Here is a 22,141-nt window from a genome sequence, read left to right as displayed (position 1 = left end):
AGACCGCATGAATGCCGCCCATTCATGTCTACGTGGAACAGGACGGGACACATTCGCCTCCAGTTGCAAATTGTCCCTTCAACTCCTTCGCCGAGCACACAGTTCAAACGTTATTGAACTTTGACAGGCGCAATAGTGAGGCTCTCCAGTGTCCAGACGGTTTTTATAGTGTGAAATAAAAATGTGCAAATGTCTTCATGTATGTGTAAAGTCCAAAGCAGTGCTCTCTGTGATGTATATTAGAATTTCTTGCTATGATCCCTCTTCAAATTTGATTTGAAACTATATTTGGATGTGTTCCTCTCCCCGGGTTGGTACGACTGGTCAGTTTTTTGGCTCTTCGGCACCCTTTGTACGTTCTTTGTGCGCTGTGTTGTTGAGCACTGCCCTCTCTGCTGGAGTCCCAGATGGCTTACCACACAGTCAGCGAGCAGAAATGGGATCTGACCATTTTAATTTTAGCTTGCACAGAGACTGAGGCAGACAAATTACACACAAAGATTGCGTTTGTCTTCATGTGAAAGTCCAGATCATCAGTTCCAACCATAGCAAAGGTATCAAAAGCATCGAGCTCCTCTGGGCTTCAACTTTGACTATCAGCAGATTAACCGAACACGGGTCAAAAGAAGAAATACTACTTTTGTTGAATAGATGGAGCTCTTGGTGCAACACAACTCTCAATATATCAGCTTCAATACAACACAAACAGCCAATATGCACATAATATTTCAACACTGTTTGGTCCAGTTTTCTGCAAAACCCTTGGAACGAGATGTCGCGTCCTCCACACTTTCATCGGCTTTCGAATAGTTTTGTTCAAGAGGCAAATAATCTGTTTTGATCTGTATTTACCTCGGCTACTCTTGTCAGTTTGTGTTGCATGGCAATCCTCTCATGTGCGAGTGAGTGTGAATTAAACCTCCCAGTAGTTTAGTCTGCTAGGCTGCCAGTTGACAGCGATGTTAATAGGATAACTGTCGTCATGCTACAATATACTCAAACATCCCAGGGGGACATTTGCCACAGACATCATTCTTTCTCTGTTCGCTAGGATTGTGCAAAGATGAAATATTGACAAGGTCACCTTCAAATCATGATGCACTTTGTATGGCTCTTTGGATTTCGCCCAAACCACCTGAAGCCTCTTTGCGATTGTTCTTTGCTGTCTCTTTACTCAGATTTTCACTCTTTGTTTTCTCCACTTCTCGAGGCCTTTGTATATATTTGCATTGATTGCGTGGATATACTTTGTTTAGATAAATAATTCACGTCCTCTTTTCACCTGCGTGGCACTACTTCAATGTGTGTCATCTGCTTTCTCTTAGTGTTCGAGTCTCTCTGTTTTTCCGTGAGCCATAATTAATGAGTATAGGTCTGTTAATCTGGGCCACAGCGCGGTATGGGTTCTCTGAGTGTGATGGTGATGGTAGGCAACAGATGCTAAACCCAACACAAACACACACACACACACACACACACACATACACAGAAATATCCCCAAATAATTAGTTGAGTAATCGGATGAAAAATACTTTTGTTTTATATAGTAAATATGCGAAAGAGAAAAACGACTAACCGGTTTCCATTTAAATGATATCGACATTTTTGTTACTTAAATTGCATACAATATTTTGAAATGTTAACTTTTTACTTAGTTATTGTCATGTAGAGTGGTTATTTCCAATTAAATTCAAAATATATATATTTTTTTAAATAAAAGCTTGATATGATAAAAACTGGAGGAATAGTTTCAGCCCTGAGAAACACAGTGACATCCCACAAGAATGTTGTTGTTGTCACCAGAAGACCTAAGATGAAGGCAACACGGGGCCGGCTGAGGCGTCTTTCTGGCATGTTATGACTTTATGGAGAGTGACAGGTGGGGCTCGGAGGGGCAGGGGTGCTTATGAAATATTGAAACCCTCCACTCGTTGGACAATGTAGGGAATTAGGATCAAAATTTGGCAGGATATTGATGATCCATTCTATCATCTGCATCCTCTCACAACTACATTGGTTCAAATAAACACATGAAACAAGAGCCGGACGACAGCTTGTAAGCAGAAAAGCAACATACAGCAAAATAAAAGAGCTGAAGGGATGTGAATGATGATTTATCACATATTTAATCTGAATAATCATCAAAATGATCATTTAAACATGAGACAAATGCGCCTTACAGTATCCAAGAACCCAACGAAACATCTTGAAACACAAAATAAAACTTTCATTTACAAAGAAGAAAACGCAACATTTGACAAAGCAAAACCAGCATTTCTTTTAGCCGTTAAGATGCCGTTGAACAACCAACACGTTGGTGACACATCTTAAAAACCTGAGAGAACAGACGACACTTTTCAAGGGTTGCACAGATGCCTAAAGAATTCCATTCGGCCTCCATTTGGAGTGGACACATACCAATATTGAGATCCGTGATCAAAGAACACAACACACCCCGCAAAGAGCTGCCAGAGCTCCTTTACAGTTGGCCGCGGGGCCTTTTGTCTAGCGCTGTTGCTTCTTCCTGTGCTGTGACTCTGCATTGTGTGCTTTCATTCCAGCTCTCAAGGATGTAAAAAAAAAAAAAAAACAGAGTTTAATATGCAAAGAAATGGCCCAGTCACTCTCCAATTCAATCTCTTTCAATCTTTCATCTCTTTGAAAATGATTTGCTGGCTGCTTGTCTGCCCTTCATTTGTGCTTTGTCATTCATCTTTTGTCATCTACCTATTCAGAGCAGAAATGTCAAAATGTGCAAGAGCCTGCAAAACTATTTCCAGTATTTTTGCTTTGGTATACAGGTATTTGGTCCATTCTCTTTTTTTCTATCTTTACTGGTTTCCAGAAGACCTTTCAAGCAGATGGAGAAACCGTGAGAGTAGCCTTTCTTTTTTAATTCCATAAAGAGCTTTTTCCTATTGATTTCAATGTCAGTCCGTCCATTACTGTTTCTGAAACATGTCAACAACTTCTGGGGTTGATTGCTTTACATCTTGTGCAGCAATCAGAAGTCTTCTCAGTGATCCCTGATTGTCTCTTGTAGCTTCCAGTCTCTGGCTTCACTGATTGCTTCCGTTAGGAACTGTCTCGTTTTGGTTCACCAGATCTCTTATTTCCTTTTTTTCCTCCCGTAGTGAATCCCTCATGCTTTTGGCCAGAAAAGGCTTGTCTCGAGGTTTCAAAAGAGCTGCCAACTCATAGTCTGGTAATTGTTTATTCAGATTATCAACTGATAGAATTGCAATCTGTTGCTGGAAGATCAACCCCTCTTGAAATCGTATCTGCTGTTCCCCGGCTCTCTTTCATCACTCAGTCCTTTTGCGGACTGCGGACTTGAGAAAGTTCACGTAACTCATCCCTCATTTACTGAGGAACACCGATAAAGAAATATGTTGCACACCCTGTATTTAGCCTTCGGCGCATTTAAGCGAGATGGTGCGTCATCATTTGCTGTTTAAAAAAGGACAGGCTAACACAGGAAGGCGCTGAAAACCTGAATGTCTTAATCTGGGTGTTCAGTTCTGCAGTTTCTTTTTAGCAGGCTGGTGGTTAAGTATCTCATTTAGAGATGAAAATATGTATTTTTAGAATCCACCCACCTCTTTCAAAGACTTGTGCACTGCCAACTTCAAACGGCGCGCGAGACAGCGCACTGACTGGACCCGAGGAAACTCTCGTTTAAGGCCATTCTCTGTCCTTGTCAGGACAACCGCTCCATCTGCAGTGATGAGATTTGCTACGCCGAGAATCATCTTCCTTCTCCCAGTTCAACTATATCATAAAACACATTGAACCCAGCTCTTCTAAATGAGTCGATTCTTCCTGCAGCAGACTGGCGCTCATGTCCACAATCTATTTTGGGAGTGTTTCACTTTTTATTCTGCTATTTTAACTCAAGGTCAGCATTAATTCATTCCTTTGCAACATGCACACCTTTCACCTTGTCATCAAACAACAAAGTAGTTGCTTCTTTGCACACAATACATCCATTATTACACTATTATTACACTTCCATTATAAAAATCCACAGCTTTTTCGCCCTTGAAACTACATTGTGCACGTGTCCAGTAATGGGGAGGATCAATGGAAGTTGCAGCAGATAGTAGACACACACACACACACACACACACACACACACACACACAGAGGCTGATTTTAGACCACTAACTGATGCACACACTCCAGCCTGCTGTGCTCCGATGACGCATCATATTACTACAAGTGATTTCTTCTCCATATACCCGCTTGCTAAGACTATTTTCAAAGGTTTTATTGGCAAGCGCTTAGTGAGAAAGCAGCCCAATGCTTCGATGGCTCAGAAGCGTCAGTGACTCACAACCAAAACAAATCAGTCCACGGAGCAGACAAGCAAGAGCTCACATTTCCAATACTTGTCACGCGGCCATTCTGCCTCTTCTGATGTTCCTGTTGGATTTTTTTCTCCCTCATCTTCCCCGTCTCTCTACCTTTAGGGCACTGCCCCTATTTCTCTCTCTCTCTCTCTCTCTCTCGCTCTTCTTTTCATCACTCAGAGGAGCTCTTTGTATGTGTGGATGTGTATCTGGAACGAGTGTATCTATCAAGTCTTTCATTCTCTCCCCCTACATACTGTGGTAATCTCATAGTTGGATTGCTTCCATTCAGACAGAATTATGGATGGGTAAAACAGTGTGTGTGTGTGTGTGTGTGTGTGTGTGTGTGTGTGTGTGTGTGTGTGAGAGAGAGAGAGAGACTGTGGTTGCTGACTTTTTTGTACGTGCAAAGACGCATGCTTTTAGACTGTTAATCTGAACCAGTTGACCTTTGCCGCAGTGTGAATGTTTCCCCTCACTGTTGCCCATTAAGCTGTTTGGTTTTTATCTCCATTCCAATTTGCCATTTTTTTTTTCTTCTTCTTGGCTTGCACTCACCAGTTGCCTGCCTATCTAAAGGTCACAACATCATCAGCAACATTACCACAAATCCCGGCTAAACCAAAAAATAAATAATAAATCGGACAACCTGTTACTGTGCCTGCCTGCATGTCGTCACTGCCGCCACCGTCCAATCCTTACCAGGGGGGGCGTGGCTTGCACTCATTGCGTGCCTGCTCTGAGCTCCTTGTGTATATTCTGAATGAAACAGCAAGTGAAGCATTCGCCTGCGTGCTCCGCTCTGCTCCGCTCGCCGCTCTCGCTGCGCGAGTGAAGGGGAATCTGACTTGAGGCTCGGCATAGTAGGAGTGACTCTGTGCCACACCGGGAGTGCCTTTGGGAGAAGTGGGGGTTGTTTGCATAGAGAGAAAGAGAGAGAGAGAGGCAGAGAGAGAGAGAGGAGGTCAGTCAAGCAGTTCTTGATGGAGGGGAGAGCAAGACAGGAGGAGGCAGAGAGCAGTTTCAGCCCTTCTGAATCTTTCATAAGGGAAATCCTCCAACATAGCGCGCAGCCTGGAGGGACTGCGAGCAAGAGTTTGTACTGAGGTGTGCATTCTGAGGGCGCCAACAGTGACAGAGGGACACAGAGAAAAGGAAGCAGAGTGATAGAGCACTTTACCGACAGTGAAACCAGGAGAGGGGGAAATGGGAGAGTGTTGAGCATCTTTCTGTCCTGGAAGGAGCTGTGTGTGACCTTGCTGTGGCTACAGCTTTGCTAGGAACCTCTGATGAACAGAAGACCTGCAGGAAAACACGGTGCATTGGCGAAAGGAAAGCCCTGAAGAACGAGGAAGAGGATATAGAGCACAGAGGCAACACAAACAACAAAAGGGTATGTGTGAGCTGGCCTTTTCCTGGGTGAATGTTTGTGTGTGAGGTAGCCTCAATCTTTCCGCTTCAGCGTAAACTTCTGGATGAAGCAAGAGAAGAAAAAACCGCTGTACATGACCAGCTAATGTGACTGAATTTGGACCAAAAAAAAGGGGCAGAATTTTGAGGACAGAAAGACTCAGAGTGCAGGGATGTCTTCCAACGAGCTGAGCGTTGAGATGGACTCATGCATCCGGACATTCAAGGAGCACATGCACCTGGAGCTGGAGCCGCCCAAAATCCCAGGTGTGGTGGGAGGGAAGAAGGGCGCCACTTCCCCCAAACTGTCGCCGAGAAGCTCCCCGCGCCTTTTCCGCAAGCTAATGGTCAACAAGAGCATCCGACAGAGGCGACGCTTCACTGTAGCCCATACCTGGTAAGGCCTGCGATGGGGAAGGAAAGCAGGGGGAAACAGGGTTGAGACATAAATGAAAGAGAGAGAGAGAGAGAAATTGGGGTCGATGTGACAGAGGATTAGCTTAAAGAGAGAAGAGAGGCAAAGGGTATGGATGTGCAGAGGAAACTAAAGAGACACAATGGGATTTAATTGCTGAGGGATATGGTAAGATTTAGAAAGATGGCAAGTAACATTGGGTGGTTGGGAGGGGGGTAAAGAGGATGATAAAGGGACATGAGCTGAGAAATGGCCATGTTAGATGATAAGTAGAAGGCTTAACCAGACAGCCAGTAAGGGAGCGAAAGAGTTCTGGAGACAATGGTCACAGGAGGTGGAAAAAGTCCAGAAATGAGGTAGATGGTTCAAAACAATGAAGATGCTTGCTCTCTTCTAACAGGACAACTGTTTTTCTGAGTAGAGTTTGAACCAGGCCAAACACGCTGTCTGGGGATGTGTCACTGGGTTAGATGATTACATAATGGAATGAAATCACATTCAGCAGACTCCCCCTGTCCTCCATTTTGATGAAGTACATCCCTGTCCTGCACCTGGGTGAAATTTGTGTGAGTGCGGATCAGTCCTCTTTTTTTTGGATGGCTGCATTGATGTGGTGAGAGTATTACTGGAGGTGCGTTATGCAACCTGCTGGTCCTTAACTTTTAAGGTTCACGCAACCCCCGATGAACAAGGCAATGTCTACACAACACAACGCAAGTCCAACACACAATGACAGCTGCATTGCAACATTACACAACTTGCAATCTGGTTGTTTTCACATTTTGTTGTGTCATTCACGTTGATTGTTTCTCTCTTGGCAAAATTCCTAGAAGAAGTCCTGAAGCTTGTGGGTCTGACGTCTTCAATTAAACAGGAACACAGCATCGTGATGATATATTCACATATTTAATTGATAGAAACCTCACATTATTTGCAGAATTTTGCACCTCCATCCCCCACTCCCTCCCCAAGTCTACCTCTGTATTTCGCAGCAGTTAGGCATGATAGTAGATGGGAGGGCTTGTTATGCAATGTATGGATTAGGGGCAAGAAAAAGAGCCGCTAGGATTTGCCTACAAAGGCTCAAGGTGACTTTTGTCCCTCATAAAAACAGCAGTTCCAGTGAATTTGTTCAAATTGGGCATCAGCAGTCGGAGATACTTTGTTTTCTCAATTTCATGAGGTCGGTGAAGGTTAAAATCCTTGTTTGCAAAAGAATAAATTAGCATGGACCCATAAACATACTACATCTCTTCAAAGCTTGACATGTATACACATTTGGGGGAACAGGAAAAAGCTGGTTTGTCACTGCTTGTCTGGAAATCTGTCTCTGTTGTGGGGAGGGGAAGGATAAAAGTCTAGATATGAATCTGCTTTTGTGTGTTGTGTTGAAACACGCTGTGTTATTACCATGATGGAAAGAACATCCTATTTGTGATTCCTCTGTGTGTGTGAACGCCTATTTTGTCATGCTAAATTTGGCATGTGTGTTTTTTAGATTTGTCAATGTAATAGATGTTTATTTTCTCTTCTGTCTGTCTTCTCCTCGCTCCACAGCAGCAGCAGTCAGAACGGGGGCTCATGCCTGTTTATTGCTTCCCTCTTTCATTGTATAGCCTATTTCTGAGCAGACGGAGAGATTTGTGGGGGTTGGGTGGGTGCAGAGGGGGAGAAGAAGGCAAATGGCTTCATTTAGAAATCATTAAAGACGTCAGTAGCATCCTTTGCCTTGTTTGTCCACAGTATACGGGCTCAATCCAGGGTCATGACAACACCCATCATAAACATTAACTGCCAGCGAGTCCGAGCCATTAAGAGGCAGAATCATGAAAAAGCGTCCTGGAGGGAGATGCTGAGGTCTATCTGCTCACTCACTGTAATGCTTCGAGAGTGATGGGTAAGAAGCTAAAAATGGAAATGGAGAGGGGGGGGGAAGCAGACACAGCGAGAAAAGGGACCAAAGGGAAAAATCAATCAGGACAGCGAGGATAACATTATGGATCACGACACTTCAACTAGTACCTGGTGTTTTTAACTTATTGTTTATGCTTGTGTTGCAATAGGCATATATGTATAGTGCATACAGGTTATAGCTAACAAAAAAGGTATAAGTATTAAATAAGGATTACAAGATGAGTCACAGCACTCCACTCTATCCTTGGAATTAAATACATCGTGCACTGCCTCAAAATATCATTATCCCTTTTGCCTCAAAAACAAAAATAAATCACCTGTTCTGAGAATCCTTCAGGGTATTACAGGTCGCGCTCTCGTTCTGGCCTAATTGTCTTCCCACCTGTGCCAGACAAGAGAAACAATATTTAAAAAATATTTTCTACTGTTGAATAAATGACAAAAAAAAAGAGAGGTTTAAAAGAGCATTTAGCAGAACTATGCTTTCTTTTATTTTCTACGCAGTTATAATTCCCTTATGGATCCCACACACACACACACACACACACACACACACACACACACACACACACACACACACACACACACACACACGCACACACACGCATTTTTATCAAGCTAGACAGACTAGCGCACCACCTTTCTCTCTACAGCCATTATTCTCTTTCTCTTCTCTTTCTGTTCAAGGCCTGGACATTGTCTTGATTGAGCACCGCCTGCAGTTTGAAATTCTAATATGTTGCCAATCTTGAATCAGCAATAAATATTCCAAACTCTTGTGTAAATGCCATCCTCGCGAGTATTATTTGGCTCATGTTGTCTAATGGCCGATGAACTTCTGACCTACTGGCACTCAGACAATGATTCTTCTGTTTGAGCTGTTCAGCTGTTGACTTGTCCCTTCAGTTGTCTGTTTTTGTCTCTTTCATACTCTCTTTGTCTATCTTATATGTGTGTGTGTGTGTGTGTCTTTTCTACGTTTCAATATATCTGTCTACTTCTTTCTTTCAAAGACTTCTGATGTCAGTCTCCATGTACGTCTTTGTGTCTTTAGGAATCCCTCTCCCTTTCTTTCCGTGGCCTTTTCCCGCCGTCTTTCTTCTCTTTTGCGCTCCAAATCACCACATGATGGTACATCTTTGATGGCTGGCTAAGGCGTATGACCGCTTTGTCTTCCACTCGCACAATGAGCACATCAAGGAGAGGGCGAGATTAAGGCGAGTGAGAAACTGCAATTGGAATAAGAAGATGGGAGGCGCAGGAAAAGAAATGGGGAAGAAGACGGGGAAATGTGGTAATTTATAATAAAATCAAATACATATACACTGCATATGTAAACCATTACCTAACACCTAACTAAAGACAAACAACACCTACATATCTGTGAAATGTAAAACATTTTAGATTCTCTCTCCAGCTACGATGGAAACGAGTGCTCAATTAGATTATATCCTCCTGCGTGTTGACATCCCTTAGATGTGAGAGATACTCGAGAAGGCTAGAGAGACAGATAAGAGGTGGAGGGAAGGAAATGCACATGTTGTATATATAGAAAGAGGGAGACGGATAAACAGATCTCATTTACCACTGAGGACTCAACCCTGGCAAAAGAAAACAGAAAAAAAACAGAGGTCGCTCTACACACAGAGGGTTATTTACTTTAGCTTGAATGTCAACCTAAATATCCATCTCACTACACTATTGTGTCCGGCACACAGGCCGCTATTGATTTCTTTCTTTCTCTATTCGCCTCTGTGACGCGCCCCGTCGTCGTATGGACGTCAGGGAAGGCTTGACGTGATTATTCTTTTTTCTGCAGCCAGTGTCTTTTTGCCAACTGCTCACACTTGAGGAAGAGAGATATTGGACAAAAGAGTTGTAATTCAGTACAGTGGAAATGGCTAACGGATCTACAATGACATTTAAATGTTACGACATCATGTTGTACATGTTGCTCTTCCTCTGTACAATGCAAAATAGTACTCGCATCTCTTTCTACTCTACTATAATATGTGTTTTTTTGGTGCAATTTAAGTATAATGTTCTTCAAGTTCTGTCTCATTTGACTCATAATTTTGTTTGTTTTCGTTGGAGCAGCTAAGGGCATGGTGTTATAGCAGAAACAAAGGAGCGGTTGTGTGTAATTAACAAATTCTGAGCCCGTTTGATGTATAGATACCAGCTAATGTGTTTTGGTTTTCAAGAGACAGGAAATTAAATCTTTACAAGGAACTTGTGTTGATTTTGGCTGTCCCTGTGGTCGAAAGCGGTAGTTAGAGTCCCTTCAGGGTCTCTGCAGGGGCCGAGGGAGTAGCGAGGCTGGTCTCTGCGGGGAGTCTGACTTGGTGATGGTCTCATTCAGAGGCATCAGTATTATTTATTTACATACAAGTTTTATAAGCAGTTCAAAGTTCACAGTAACTTTAACTAAAGTCAGTAGAAAATAGCGGGGTTTTTTTTTTTAGAAACACACTTTTACCATTTTCACTGCAGCAACATGATAAAAAGGCAGAACCTGATTGGTTACTCTTGGGTGCATTCAAAGTGCTAATTGTCTGTAGAACCTTATAGAACTAAGTTGCAGTTTGACTTTGGATATGTTTATTTTTTATTGTATTCATTAAAGAATCCCCAAAATGCAACCCAAACTGACATAAATGTTGAGAAAAATGTACCTAATAATTCCGAGGTAAGGAAGTAACATGTTAGATTATCTCTAATGGTAGCCAACGTGGCCGGTATATTCTCACATGCAATTACACCAATTTATTATTATACCAGTTTCAAGACAACATAGGTCCATGTCCGCCTGGATCTGGCATGCGTTGTAACGTCACTTGCATGTGTCCCTCCCACAAAGGTTCAAATTAGCTACCGCCATTCACCAGAGCGACATCCCTCCTTTTTGTGTCACTGATACATTTGGTGATGTGGGCAGTGATTCAGCGATTGGAAATCAGGCCACCTCCTTCTACTCCTCCGCCTGCTACTCCTCCTGCTCCTCCTCCTCCTCCTCCTCCTCTTCGTTCTCTCACACGGCATGACTCGCTTCAGCACCCTCGATCTCTTTCTCCAATCTCCCTGTACCGAACCAGTCGAGCAGAAAGTTAACTATTACTGATGGGTGGAGGAGTATGATGACTGAGGGTTGTGTGCGTGTGTGTGTGTGTGTGTGTGTGTGTGTGTGTGTGTGTGTGTGTGTGTGTGCTTTCCTCTGTTCTTGTTAACATGTCTGTATGTGGTTATCTTGCCCAGGATTGGGATTCAAGGGATGAAAACTTGTGGCAACTCATGGGTGACATGTTTTATGCATTTTTATATTTTCATACTGCATCACAGACATGGCTTATTAACTTCTCAGATTGCTCATGTTGATTTCATAACCATCTTATTCAATTGTTTTTTTTTTTTTTAGAGTGGCTGTGGGATTACATATACATCCACTCTTGATAATGCAATATGTGGGATTCATGAATTTGACATCAAGCAACTTGAATGCTTGATTAGCACAAGCAGTCTTTAGGTTAGCATGCATGCAGTTGCAAAGGGCTGATGGGAAGGTAAGCGGCTGTTCCCCCGGGATGTCTTGGTGGTTGCTTTAAGCTACTGTAAAGAACATACTGTACCATACTCACACTGCTGTCAGTTTGAGTTTAGCTGATGAGGTGTATTGCTTCCCGCTTGCCCCTTCTTCACGTTGTTATTTATGGTCTGCCAAAGCAGCAATGCAATCATTTTTACATTACAGGTACAGTACAAGTCGTGCTGAATTTGTTCACTTATAAAGTCCAAAGAACGAATCGAATGCTACACAGTTAACTCTCCATTTGCAGCTACTAAAATGTAAATGTTTCATGAGAGAAACACAATCATCTTCTTCGGAGCAAATTGAACTATTTTTACTTTGACTATTCAAACCGGTTGCTTTTCTCACTTTATTGATTAACCCAAATATGACAAAATTAATGAAATTGTTCTATTACTACCCACAAAAAACAATGAAAAACTCCATTGTGCTGGTGAGAATTATCTGTGGGATCAGCAGTATTGAAGCAACCTTTTAACACTACAGGGATTCATTTCATTCATTGTTGATGAAAACATAATTATTGCAGTTTTAAGTAGGCAACAGAAAAATATAACAATACCGTACTGCAGATTTTGGCGTCAATTTGAGATCAGTAATATAGGGATTTGATTTCACATGAGAGGACGTTATTTAATTCATTATTAATAATGTTGAATAACATAATGGCGCTTCCATTTCCTGTTTCAGTGTCAAAAGGATCCGAGCACAGAACCTTGTGGAACTCCATGACTAACTTTGGTGTGTATGGAGGATTAATCAGTTATATATATACAGACTGGCATCGATCTGATACAAAGGACTTAAACCAGTGTGGTTCATGACATGCTAAACGTATCGTCTCTGTAAAAGGATGTCTCGGTCAATGGTGTCAAATGCAGCACTAAGGTCTAACAAGACAAATACAGACACAACTACTTTGTCTGTCTCTATGCTCTGCACTCTAAATCCTCACGAGAAATCCTCAAATATCCTATTGTTACATCAAAAGTCACACAACTGATTCGTGACTGCTTTCTCAAGGATCTTAGAGAGGAAGGAAAGGTTAGAGATAGGTCAAAACTTAGCCAATAGCGTGTGGCTTTTAGCACTCGCATTCAGGAAACATGGGCCACTTATTTGTCTTCATTATGTGTTACGCTCATCACCTGTCCTCCTCTCTTTACCACCCCACCCCCATCTCTTTTGCCACCCAGCCTCGATAATATTGTGACATTTGTAATGCAATATTTGATGCTGCAGAAGCCATGTCTTTCCTATTACTAGACATGACAGCAACACTGGCATTGTTTTCACCTTGTGGGTCTCTCTCTCTCTCTCTCTCTCTCTCTCTCTCTCTCTCTCTCTCTCTCTCTCTCTCTCTCTCTCTAGTTTCTGTTTCAGATGGCGTCATGTGGGACCATGCATCTAATCCTACTCAAATTTTTTTCGGCAGCTAAAACTAAACATTTGGTAATTAACATATTACCGTGAGTGAGCAAGCATCTCTTAATTATTTGTGACACGCAAATAGATGTGTGTCTGCTTGCATACCTTCATCCTTTCAGGATGGACTACAGCTGTGTCAATAACCTATTACTTTTGACTGTGTGTGTTTTTGCCGTGTGTGTGTGTTGTGTGTGTCTGTGTGTGTTTGAGGTAGCAGCTGTATATTCTTTTCAGCCCATTTGGAATAGCAAAATCATTCATTAAAAAGAGCTCTGAAGCTCCATTTGTATGAGCTGCAGTAAGCAGAAAGCAACAATACATTTCCTCTCTGCCTTTTCCCCTTCAGTCCGCTCTAAGAAAAAAAGTAGCAATTATTCTCCACTTGATTGCTGTCTGTCACACTGGCTGAAAGGAACTGTGGCAGCATCCTTTTTATTCTGCCAACAACACTGTGCAGTGATGCAGAAGTGGGCTAGAGCTGCATTGTGCTTTATCTTATCAAATGAGCACAAGCTAGCTGCATCAGAAAACTGAAGTCATTGTGGCTGAAGTTATTCAGAAGTTGTTTTGGCTGAGCGTGAATTGATGAAGAAAGAACATTCAATGTTTTTTCATCAGCAAACAAGTGAACACCTTACATCACATTACACATAACAGTACATTTAGCACATGTTTTTTAAATATATTTTATGATTTTGTGACACCATGTGGTAAAGGACATTTATTCGCTGAAAGAAAGAAGCAGGGAGAAAATACACAACATTGTATGTGAATTGCACATCTTGGACTGCCGGAATGACATCTTCAGACATGTCATATGATAAGAAGGAACTCTCTTGACTTATCAAGTTAGTTTGCAAAGTATGTCAGAGTATGTAAGTTAACAGAGGAGCAGTTCAATCTAAAGTCAGAGGCCTTTACATCAGTTTATATGAATAATGAACAGAACATATGATTCTGAATATAACAGTGAAACAGTTATACACTGATTAAGAAAACACTGATATATTTTGACGCAGTAATAATATTGATGTAATATTTTATTTGCATATCGCTTGAAAAAGTAGTAGTATGAGGATTTCAGATTTGTCGCTGTTGAGTTTGAGAAAGTTGGTTTGCATCCAGGTCTTTATATCTGTGAGGCAGTTGGTGATGGTGGAGTGGGTGGTAGTGATGGATTTTGGTGGAGAGCTGTGTGTCGTCAGCATAGCAGTGGAAACGGAGAATGTGATGTTGCCAAGTAGAGGATGAAGAGGAGGCTGAGAACCAAAACCTTGGGGGGCACCTTGAGAGACTGGGCCTGTGTCAGACTTGTGGAGGGAGGACTCAAGACGGGAAAGGAGGATGAAGTGGTTTAAGGTGTCAAAGGTGTGCTGAGGTCCCGCAGGATGAAGATGCTTAGGGAGCGGTCATCAAAGGAGAGGAAGAGTTTGTTGGTTGGGTTCAAAATTGGTTCATACAGTTGGTCAGAGTCCAAGTGGGTTTTGAGTTGGTTTGCAACCGTGCCTTGGAGCATTTTAGACAGAAACGGGAGATTGGGGATGTCAGGGTCAAGGCCAAACATGTTTTAGGATGGAGAGCCAGTAGACAGAGAGGAGTTGATGACAGAGAGGATGAGCGGGCGGAGGGATGGAGACAAGCCATAAAAGCGGAAAGGATGCTGAAAGTGGCCCGTTACGAAATGATGACAATTTTCTGATTAGATTTCGGATAAAATGAACCATAACACTGTTAACAATGGGACCTGAAGAGGGATATATTTCCACAAAGTTCCCCCAAACCAACAGGGAATCACAGTCTGTTGACTGTCTGGCTGCAAGATGCCCTGAGTGCTGTGAATAACAATCTTCTGGTACAAGAAGATGTGCTGTGCTGCTTTCTGATCAACAAGATTTTGGCAACACATTTACAAATTACCACATTTGAATAGTTTTTAATCCTTTTTGTGATTGTTGTCATCACTGCTTGCTCCCTCAGTGTTCAGTAGTGCAGAGGGACTACAGGGATGTGTGTATACCTTTTAGCAGCAGAGTCTGTGACTTGATGCATGTACAGTATGTCCATCTGTGCCTGTGTGCGTGTGAGTGTGTGTGTGTGTGTGTGTGTGTGTGTGTGTGTGTGTGTGTGTGCGCGCACACGGCCTGTCTTCTTGACTCATTGTCACCACAGGCCTATGGGGAAACCACCACCCACACGCTTTCAGAGATGCAGTGTGTGATGCGGCGTGTGCGTGTGTTTACACGCGCGCTGATGTGAATAAAATTGGACTTGTAGAAAGGCTGAATGGTTTAGTGTTAGTTTGTGCTCAGGGATAAAAGGATTTTTGTGTGTGCGTGTGTGTGTGAGAGAGAGAGAAAGAGAGACAAAGTAAACCAGGGAGATTATATAGAGGAGAAAGAGGAAATGGAGAAGTAGTTTTTTTTACTAAATATTTCAAATTAAACTTAAAACCACCTTTAAGGTCAAGAGCTGCATTTTGGTAAACAATGTGAGATATTTGGGTAACAACATCAGGAATGACCAAAGTGATGATGACAACTTCACTCCCTCTATACAGCTCACTGGTGGCACAGTTATAGTTGAGCAAAAAAAGAAGATTCAGGTTGCATTTAATGATGCTTTTAGAATCACGCTCACAAGATGGACAAGTGCAAGTTCCATGTTTGTGACTAGTAACGTTCCCACCTTGAGAAAATAAGCTGATGAGGAAAAATAATTATAATACATGTAGTGCATTTGTAAAAAACAATTATCTTATAAAATAGCTCTAACTTTGTGACTCTGTAAGCCTGCAGTGAAGGCTCAGAAGGCCCTGACGGCCCTCCGCTGGTGTTTAACTATCAGCTAACAGCTAATGGAGCTACGAGTGCACACTGCTAAGTACCTGTCGGACGCTGGCCTGCGGCCAGACACACAGTGGGGGAAAACAGTTTGCACACTTTTAGTATTTTGGTGTGTTATTTTGTTTGTTTGGCAAATAGCTAACTAGCTGAACTACCAGGGCACACACTGCTGCGTTCATAGCACACTTAACTGCTCCTTTTTTTAAATGTTTTCAGTGAAATATTTATACTATTTTTATATCAAAAAATATCTCTCTTTCTCTCTCCCTCTCTCCCTCCTGTCCTCCTGTGCAGACAGTTGCTCCCAGTGACTGAATGGGTACCCATGGGTGTGTTAATTCTGTCAGATCACCCATGGCTACTCTCAGATTTGCAAGTGTCCCAGTTCACATTGACAAATGTCCCACGGCTAGACGATATGGGCTTGTTTATAATATCTAGATGTTTTGATCTATTTTGAACTAATCAAAAATTTGGAGAAAACACAGCTGTATAGGACATTTTAGAGGGCTGTAATTTTGGGCTTTGGAGGGAGGCCTGAAGGAAATGTGCCAGAGAAAGCCACCAGTGTTAGCCACGATTAGCAGCCTACGCCGATGGCATTTTACACTACATACATTTGCCAGGCAGCTAGCAGACTTTCCCTACCACATAGCTATTTTACTCTCACTTAGTTTAAGTCACGACATCCCCCGACAGGATGCCATGGTTCAATTTGAAACAGAGAAGATAATATTGGAGGCAAGAGCAACATGTTATTGGACTGCGGGGAAACATTGTCGTTACTGAGAACAAGTGTACCAGTAATTTGAATTAAGTTTTCAATCGCACAATAGAGTTGTAAAGTGTTGAAGGTTAAAAAGGTTGAACATGAAGAAACACCATTCAACCCAGGTGTGCTCTTTTTATACTTAGGAACTTTTGGCGTTTCTTTACTGCTGTTTTTCACCGGATTTCTTTCTCTCTCTCTCTCTCTCTCTCTCTCTCTCTCTCTCTCTCTCTCTCTCTCTCTCTCTCTCTCTCTCTCTCTCTCCCTCTCTCTCTCTCACTCTCCTTTCTCCCCCTCTCCCTCCCTCTTTATTCCCCCTCTTCCCCTCCATCGTGTCTGTCCCATGATTTAGGCTCAGTTTGCCGTCAGTCCGTTCCTGTTCATTATCCCTGCTCTCCAGCAGCGTTTGTTTAGTTAGTGTCACATTGATTTATACACTCACAAACTGTGAGAGGCCTTTTCATAAACTGGCCTGACTTCCTTAATGAGTCTGGTTTCCTACAGCCGGCATGTGAGTAGAGTGTCTATGTATTCATATCCACTATGGACCCTTACAGATTTCTCCTTCGCAGAGTAAAAGAATAGAGCAAACATCATCAAGGTGAGCAGACGCTTACTTGTGTGCTGTGTCATCCTTACTCTCCATAGAAAAAGAGAACATAACTTATGTTTTGCATGAATTTGTTTACAACAATAGCCACAATACGCTGCAAGATTTAACAAGTTGGTTGTATAATATACTTCCATGACATCTGTATGATAGGACAGAGTTCTGCGTCTCCAGTTTTGGAGTTCCTCATCCACCTTGAGACCAAAAATGGAATAAAGTATAGCAGTTAGATTTCAGAGGGTTTAATAAACACAGCCAATGCTGCCAGCATGACTATTATTCCTGCACACACAACTGGACCATTGACCAGCCCTAATCCCAGTGGATTTACTGAGGCCAGCTCAACACAGCCTGCAAGGGGCCTTTCTGTTTACTATAGTTCCTTGATGGAAACGTCATAACTCAGTGGCATGTGGGTCAGACTTCATATTTGAAAACATTCCAGGTGGCGGTGGAAACACACACAGAGATATGCAGACATACACGCTGATAAACACTCATATGGAGGTAAAGCATACTGTACACAGAGCTTATAGGTCAATGCAATATATAGATTTATAAAATGTAGTTTGAACCTTTTTAAAGTTAAAAGAAAGTTAACGAGAAACAAACACTCCTTTGTTTTTCATTTTCTTGAACACTGGTCTTAAATATTGTCTTGCAAGACTCTCTGCACTAGTCTCTTGAGTCTGTGCAACTGTATATATGTTGTTCTTTATCTTGATCCTCTTGCTTTGTTTGGGTCCCCATTAGCTCTTACAGGAGCCCTCCTACCTTTTTTTTCTTCCGCTGTAACCTTCCAGATTATTCCAAGGGGGAGCCGAGCTCTGAGCCAATGAGCCTGGCATTTGAAGGTCAGTCGCACAGAACCACAGGGGAGCCGTAAACTGCTGTTCAGACTACAGGGCAGATGATGATGGAAAGGACCGTAAACACTCTTACATCCAACAATCAAACACCAATGTGAAAAAAAAGAAAGCTCCCTGTCAATACTGTTGAGTTTTAAACTCATCTCTGAAGATCTTTTTTCTCATTTCGGGTGACCTGATGTTCCTCAGCCTCAGAGAGATATTAATTCAGTTCCTCGTGGCCAGCAAATTAATGAAAAGTCTCAAGAATAATTGCATCAGTTCAAGCTCCACTGTGACTAGCAATGAGCTTTAGAGACCCACAAACCAAATGTCTAAGTGAACCCTTGGTAGAAGACTTTTTTTGTTATCCTTTTCAAATAAAGTATAAAGCAGCCTTCGCGTTCAAAAAGTGCAGCTTTAAAGGCAAAAATTCAACAGTACAAACGAAATATGTTTTATCCCTGTGTGTCTAATCCTAGTTTGTAACAATGCAAAACAAATGTACAGAAGCTTTGTGTTGTGTAAATTGTGTATTCTGGCAACGTCACACCCTCAAAATCCCCAAATCCTGTGTTGTCTCAAGGTTGGCGACAAAAATGTCAAAATAACATTCAAAACATGAGAGAGAAAAGAGCGGTTGAAGATTCAACTTCCATTCCAAGTTTTCATGTCAAGAAGTTCTTGCACATGAACATTTCATCTTTTTTTCATCAGCACCTCAGACTCTTAAAGTTTCCTCAGGGTTCTAAACTCTGACCTGAAGGTTCTATACTTTGACCTCAGGGTTCTATACTTTGACCTCAGGGTTCTATACTTTGACCTCGGGGTTCTATACTCTAACCTCAGGGTTCTATACTTTGACCTCAGGGTTCTATACTCTGATCTCAGGGTTCTATACTCTGATCTCAGGGTTCTATACTTTGACCTCAGGGTTCTATACTCTGACCTCAGGGTTCTATATCTGACCTCAGGGTTCTATACTCTGATCTCAGGGTTCTATACTCCGACCTTAGGGTTCTCTGGATCATACAGATGTTTTGGGAAGTCTTGCTTAATGCGTGGGTGTGTGTACACCTGTAAATCAAAGATAATATTAATAATAACAATAACGTATATCAATAAATCCTCCTCTCACATCACAGTCCCCGTTATGCACTGATACATACATGAACGTTGCACCTTGGGAATGAATGCATTCTGAAAGCGTGTTCCACCTGTTGGTGTTTAAAGCTATACAGGGACCCCTGGTGGTTTGGGGTTTTGTGGCCACCGCTCACTGACAACAACACTCCACAAAGTAACTGCAGAGCCAAGAATGAGCCGTGCTCACCGGCTCTCTCTCTCTGTCTCTCTCTCTCTCTGTCTCTCTCTCTCCATGTTTCATGTCATGTCTCTGTCGCTATCTATCGATGCATTAAGGAAACCCCCTAAGCCGCCAAAAAACTAACTAAAACCAAACAAGATAAGCAAGGAAAGAAAGCAAAACGACTATTCCCAAAATGTCAAGCCTCTGAAACAGCTCTTCCAGTTTTGAATTCCCTGTTTGTAATTATTTTATTTTCTTACATTGGCACTGATAGCGATGTTTAATTGTTTGTTAAACACTTTCCAAACTTTTTTTTCTCATCTATTTTCATCTGTGTATCCTTATGTAATAATGCACATGTTTATTTGAGCGTGTGTCCATGTATTTACCTGCCACATTGAATGATGAAATGCTTTCATTCTCCTTTGGCACTAAACCTCTGCTCCTGCCTGTTATTGACAGAGCTCCCCTTTCTTCTCTCCCTGATATTTCATTGCAAATGACACCCTCCTGTTCATGCTGTTCATGTGTCACATGCAGCAGCGTTGAGTCTGCATTGTAGTCATCACTAATTCAAAGCAAACATGGGCTTTTATGTTCCTCTCTGCTGCATGATGCATCATTACTCACATGTCTTCACCAACATATTTCTGATCCGCTGGCACAAACACACATCATGGGCACAAGTAGGAATCCATACTGTGCATATTGCTGTCATAACGTGAGAACTGTTTGAGTTGTTATTATCAAGAAGATGAGATTAGCTTTTAGCTCGACGGTTATGCATTTTTAGCAGACAAGAAAACATTTTCTGTAATTTAAAAAGGTGCCTCTCTTCCTTTATTTGATATAAAACCACAAAGATAGATATTACGCGACAGCGGTGGAGTGTAATTCACTTTGTCTCTTCTTTCCCTTAAGCTCCACTCGGACTACGAGCGAGTTTATGAAAGGGATTGTCAATCTCAACACAAATTACCTGCTTCTACTCTGCGGTTCAACAGGATATTTCATCCAATCTCAATCTTTCTCACTCTATTTCCTCCCATTTCTACCTCAGGCCCTCTCAGCAACAATGGGCTCCCTTCAGTATCACGCTTTCCACTCCAATCCATCAGTGCACTACATTTGCTCGACAGGTTCATCGACTTCATGTCGTACATGCTGCTTAATAACAGTTATCTTAATTGAAATCAATAGAGGAATATATAATTGACAGTGGCCAGGAGGGACTGGGTGGTGGCAGCTTATGCATTTCCTGCTCCTCCACTCTTCTGTTTGTGCAAGTCTCTCTCACAGTGAGTGTTATGCCCCGAGTATGAAAAAAAGCCTGCTGTCCTGCCTCCCTTAAAGTCACATTGTGCTTGTTTTTCTTTCTTGTGTCGCTGCTGTCTTCGGTTGTTGTTAGCAGAGACAGACAGGAAAGATGGGAGGGAGGCGTAATCACATGTGACAAAGGTTGCATGCCAGATTGGTGGGTACACAGTATGGGCCTGAGTCATATGAGCCGCCACGACACCGTCAAACCCCACAGTTTATAGCACTTGCTCGAGCTGCAAGAAGAATTATTCAGACAATCCTGCAGATAAGATGAAGAATTGTGGCGTCTCTTTTATGACAGTCAATGTGACCATCCCTCTCTTTTAGTTCTATCTCACTGTTTTCACTGCAAATGTTTGTCTAATCTGTTTGTCTAAGGGCCGACAGGTTGCTTCTTACCATTTCCACATTTCACTGATGCATGCAATCTAAATGAATGACAGTGCCTCAATGTCTGGATTTGTTGCCAATATGACAAGACATACACAGTCCAAAACAAGTTGAAGTCCAAGCATTGATATTTCTATGTAAAGATATAATAGAGCAATGTTCTTAAGCAGAGAATGAAGTGGCTCTGCCTCTTTTTAATGCATTGTAATCTGAGGTTGCTTTGGTTGTTTACGTTGCTGGTCCGTCTGCGCGTGCATGTGAGTCCCAGTGTGAGTGCTAATGGCTAGCTAATGGCTAGCTAATGGCTGCGGCTCTGCATTGTTCCTATGCGGATATACCACCGACAGACAGCGTTCCACTGTTGCCATTGTTTGCTCTGTTAGCCCGTTAACACCGCTGCTAGCTGCTAGCTGCTAGCTGCTAGCTGCCGTCGCCATGTTGAGAGCTGTGTGGAGGCAATCCTTCAGTAATAGATTTGCTACGTCTGCGTTGAACCCCTGTAAATGTTTTGTGTCTTCAGTGTGTTGCTCTCGTCTTGAATTTGAACCCTTCTGCCACTTAAAGACCTCCTCCAGTCCTTATATTTAAAAAGAAATCTCAAATTAGTACTCTCACTGAAGAACTGGAGCGTGCAATCATGCTATATATAAATCAGTGATCAGCTTGCGTTCCTTTAATTTGCCTTGCAAATGACTAATTGTCTTTGAGGTCACTAGTGAGGTGCAAGTACTTTCTCTGTAATAAATAAACTTCGCCATGTCTCCTTACACTCAACTTGAAATATTTTAAGGCACCACAATTCTGCTTGAGCCAGTACATCTTTTTATTCATCAACACTGTGGCGCAATGTCATCTTGTGGGACATTTTGTCGAGTGGATAAATGGAGGAGACAGATTAGATATCAGGTCAAACTAATTAAACCTGTTTGTGGAAGATTACCTGTAAG

At 42.2% G+C, this 22,141-nt stretch overlaps 1 protein-coding gene across 2 annotated transcripts in view; it reads left to right on the top strand.

Moving 5' to 3' along the window:
• The window catches only part of pde4ba (phosphodiesterase 4B, cAMP-specific a), a 132,898-nt gene that overhangs the window by 30,351 nt on the left and 80,406 nt on the right, over positions 1 to 22,141 (top strand). Inside the window, exon 1 of one of the 2 annotated variants that reach the window (XM_068589578.1) lies at positions 5,130 to 6,159. The exons of the other annotated variant lie outside the window; for it this stretch is intronic. Within the exon in view, the coding sequence (XP_068445679.1) occupies positions 5,936 to 6,159 (224 nt within the window). The 5' untranslated portion in view covers positions 5,130 to 5,935. Of the gene's footprint in view, positions 1 to 5,129; positions 6,160 to 22,141 lie in introns of those variants that run through there. 2 annotated transcript variants of the gene reach the window in all.

The sequence above is a fragment of the Clinocottus analis genome, unplaced genomic scaffold (genome assembly GCF_023055335.1).
Source record: "Clinocottus analis isolate CAN_PGR_092001 unplaced genomic scaffold, fCliAna1.0.p SCAF_23, whole genome shotgun sequence".
NCBI classification, from domain to species: Eukaryota; Metazoa; Chordata; class Actinopteri; order Perciformes; family Cottidae; genus Clinocottus; species Clinocottus analis.
Note: the sequence above shows the minus strand (reverse complement) of the source record. Positions and strands in the feature narration are given on the sequence as shown.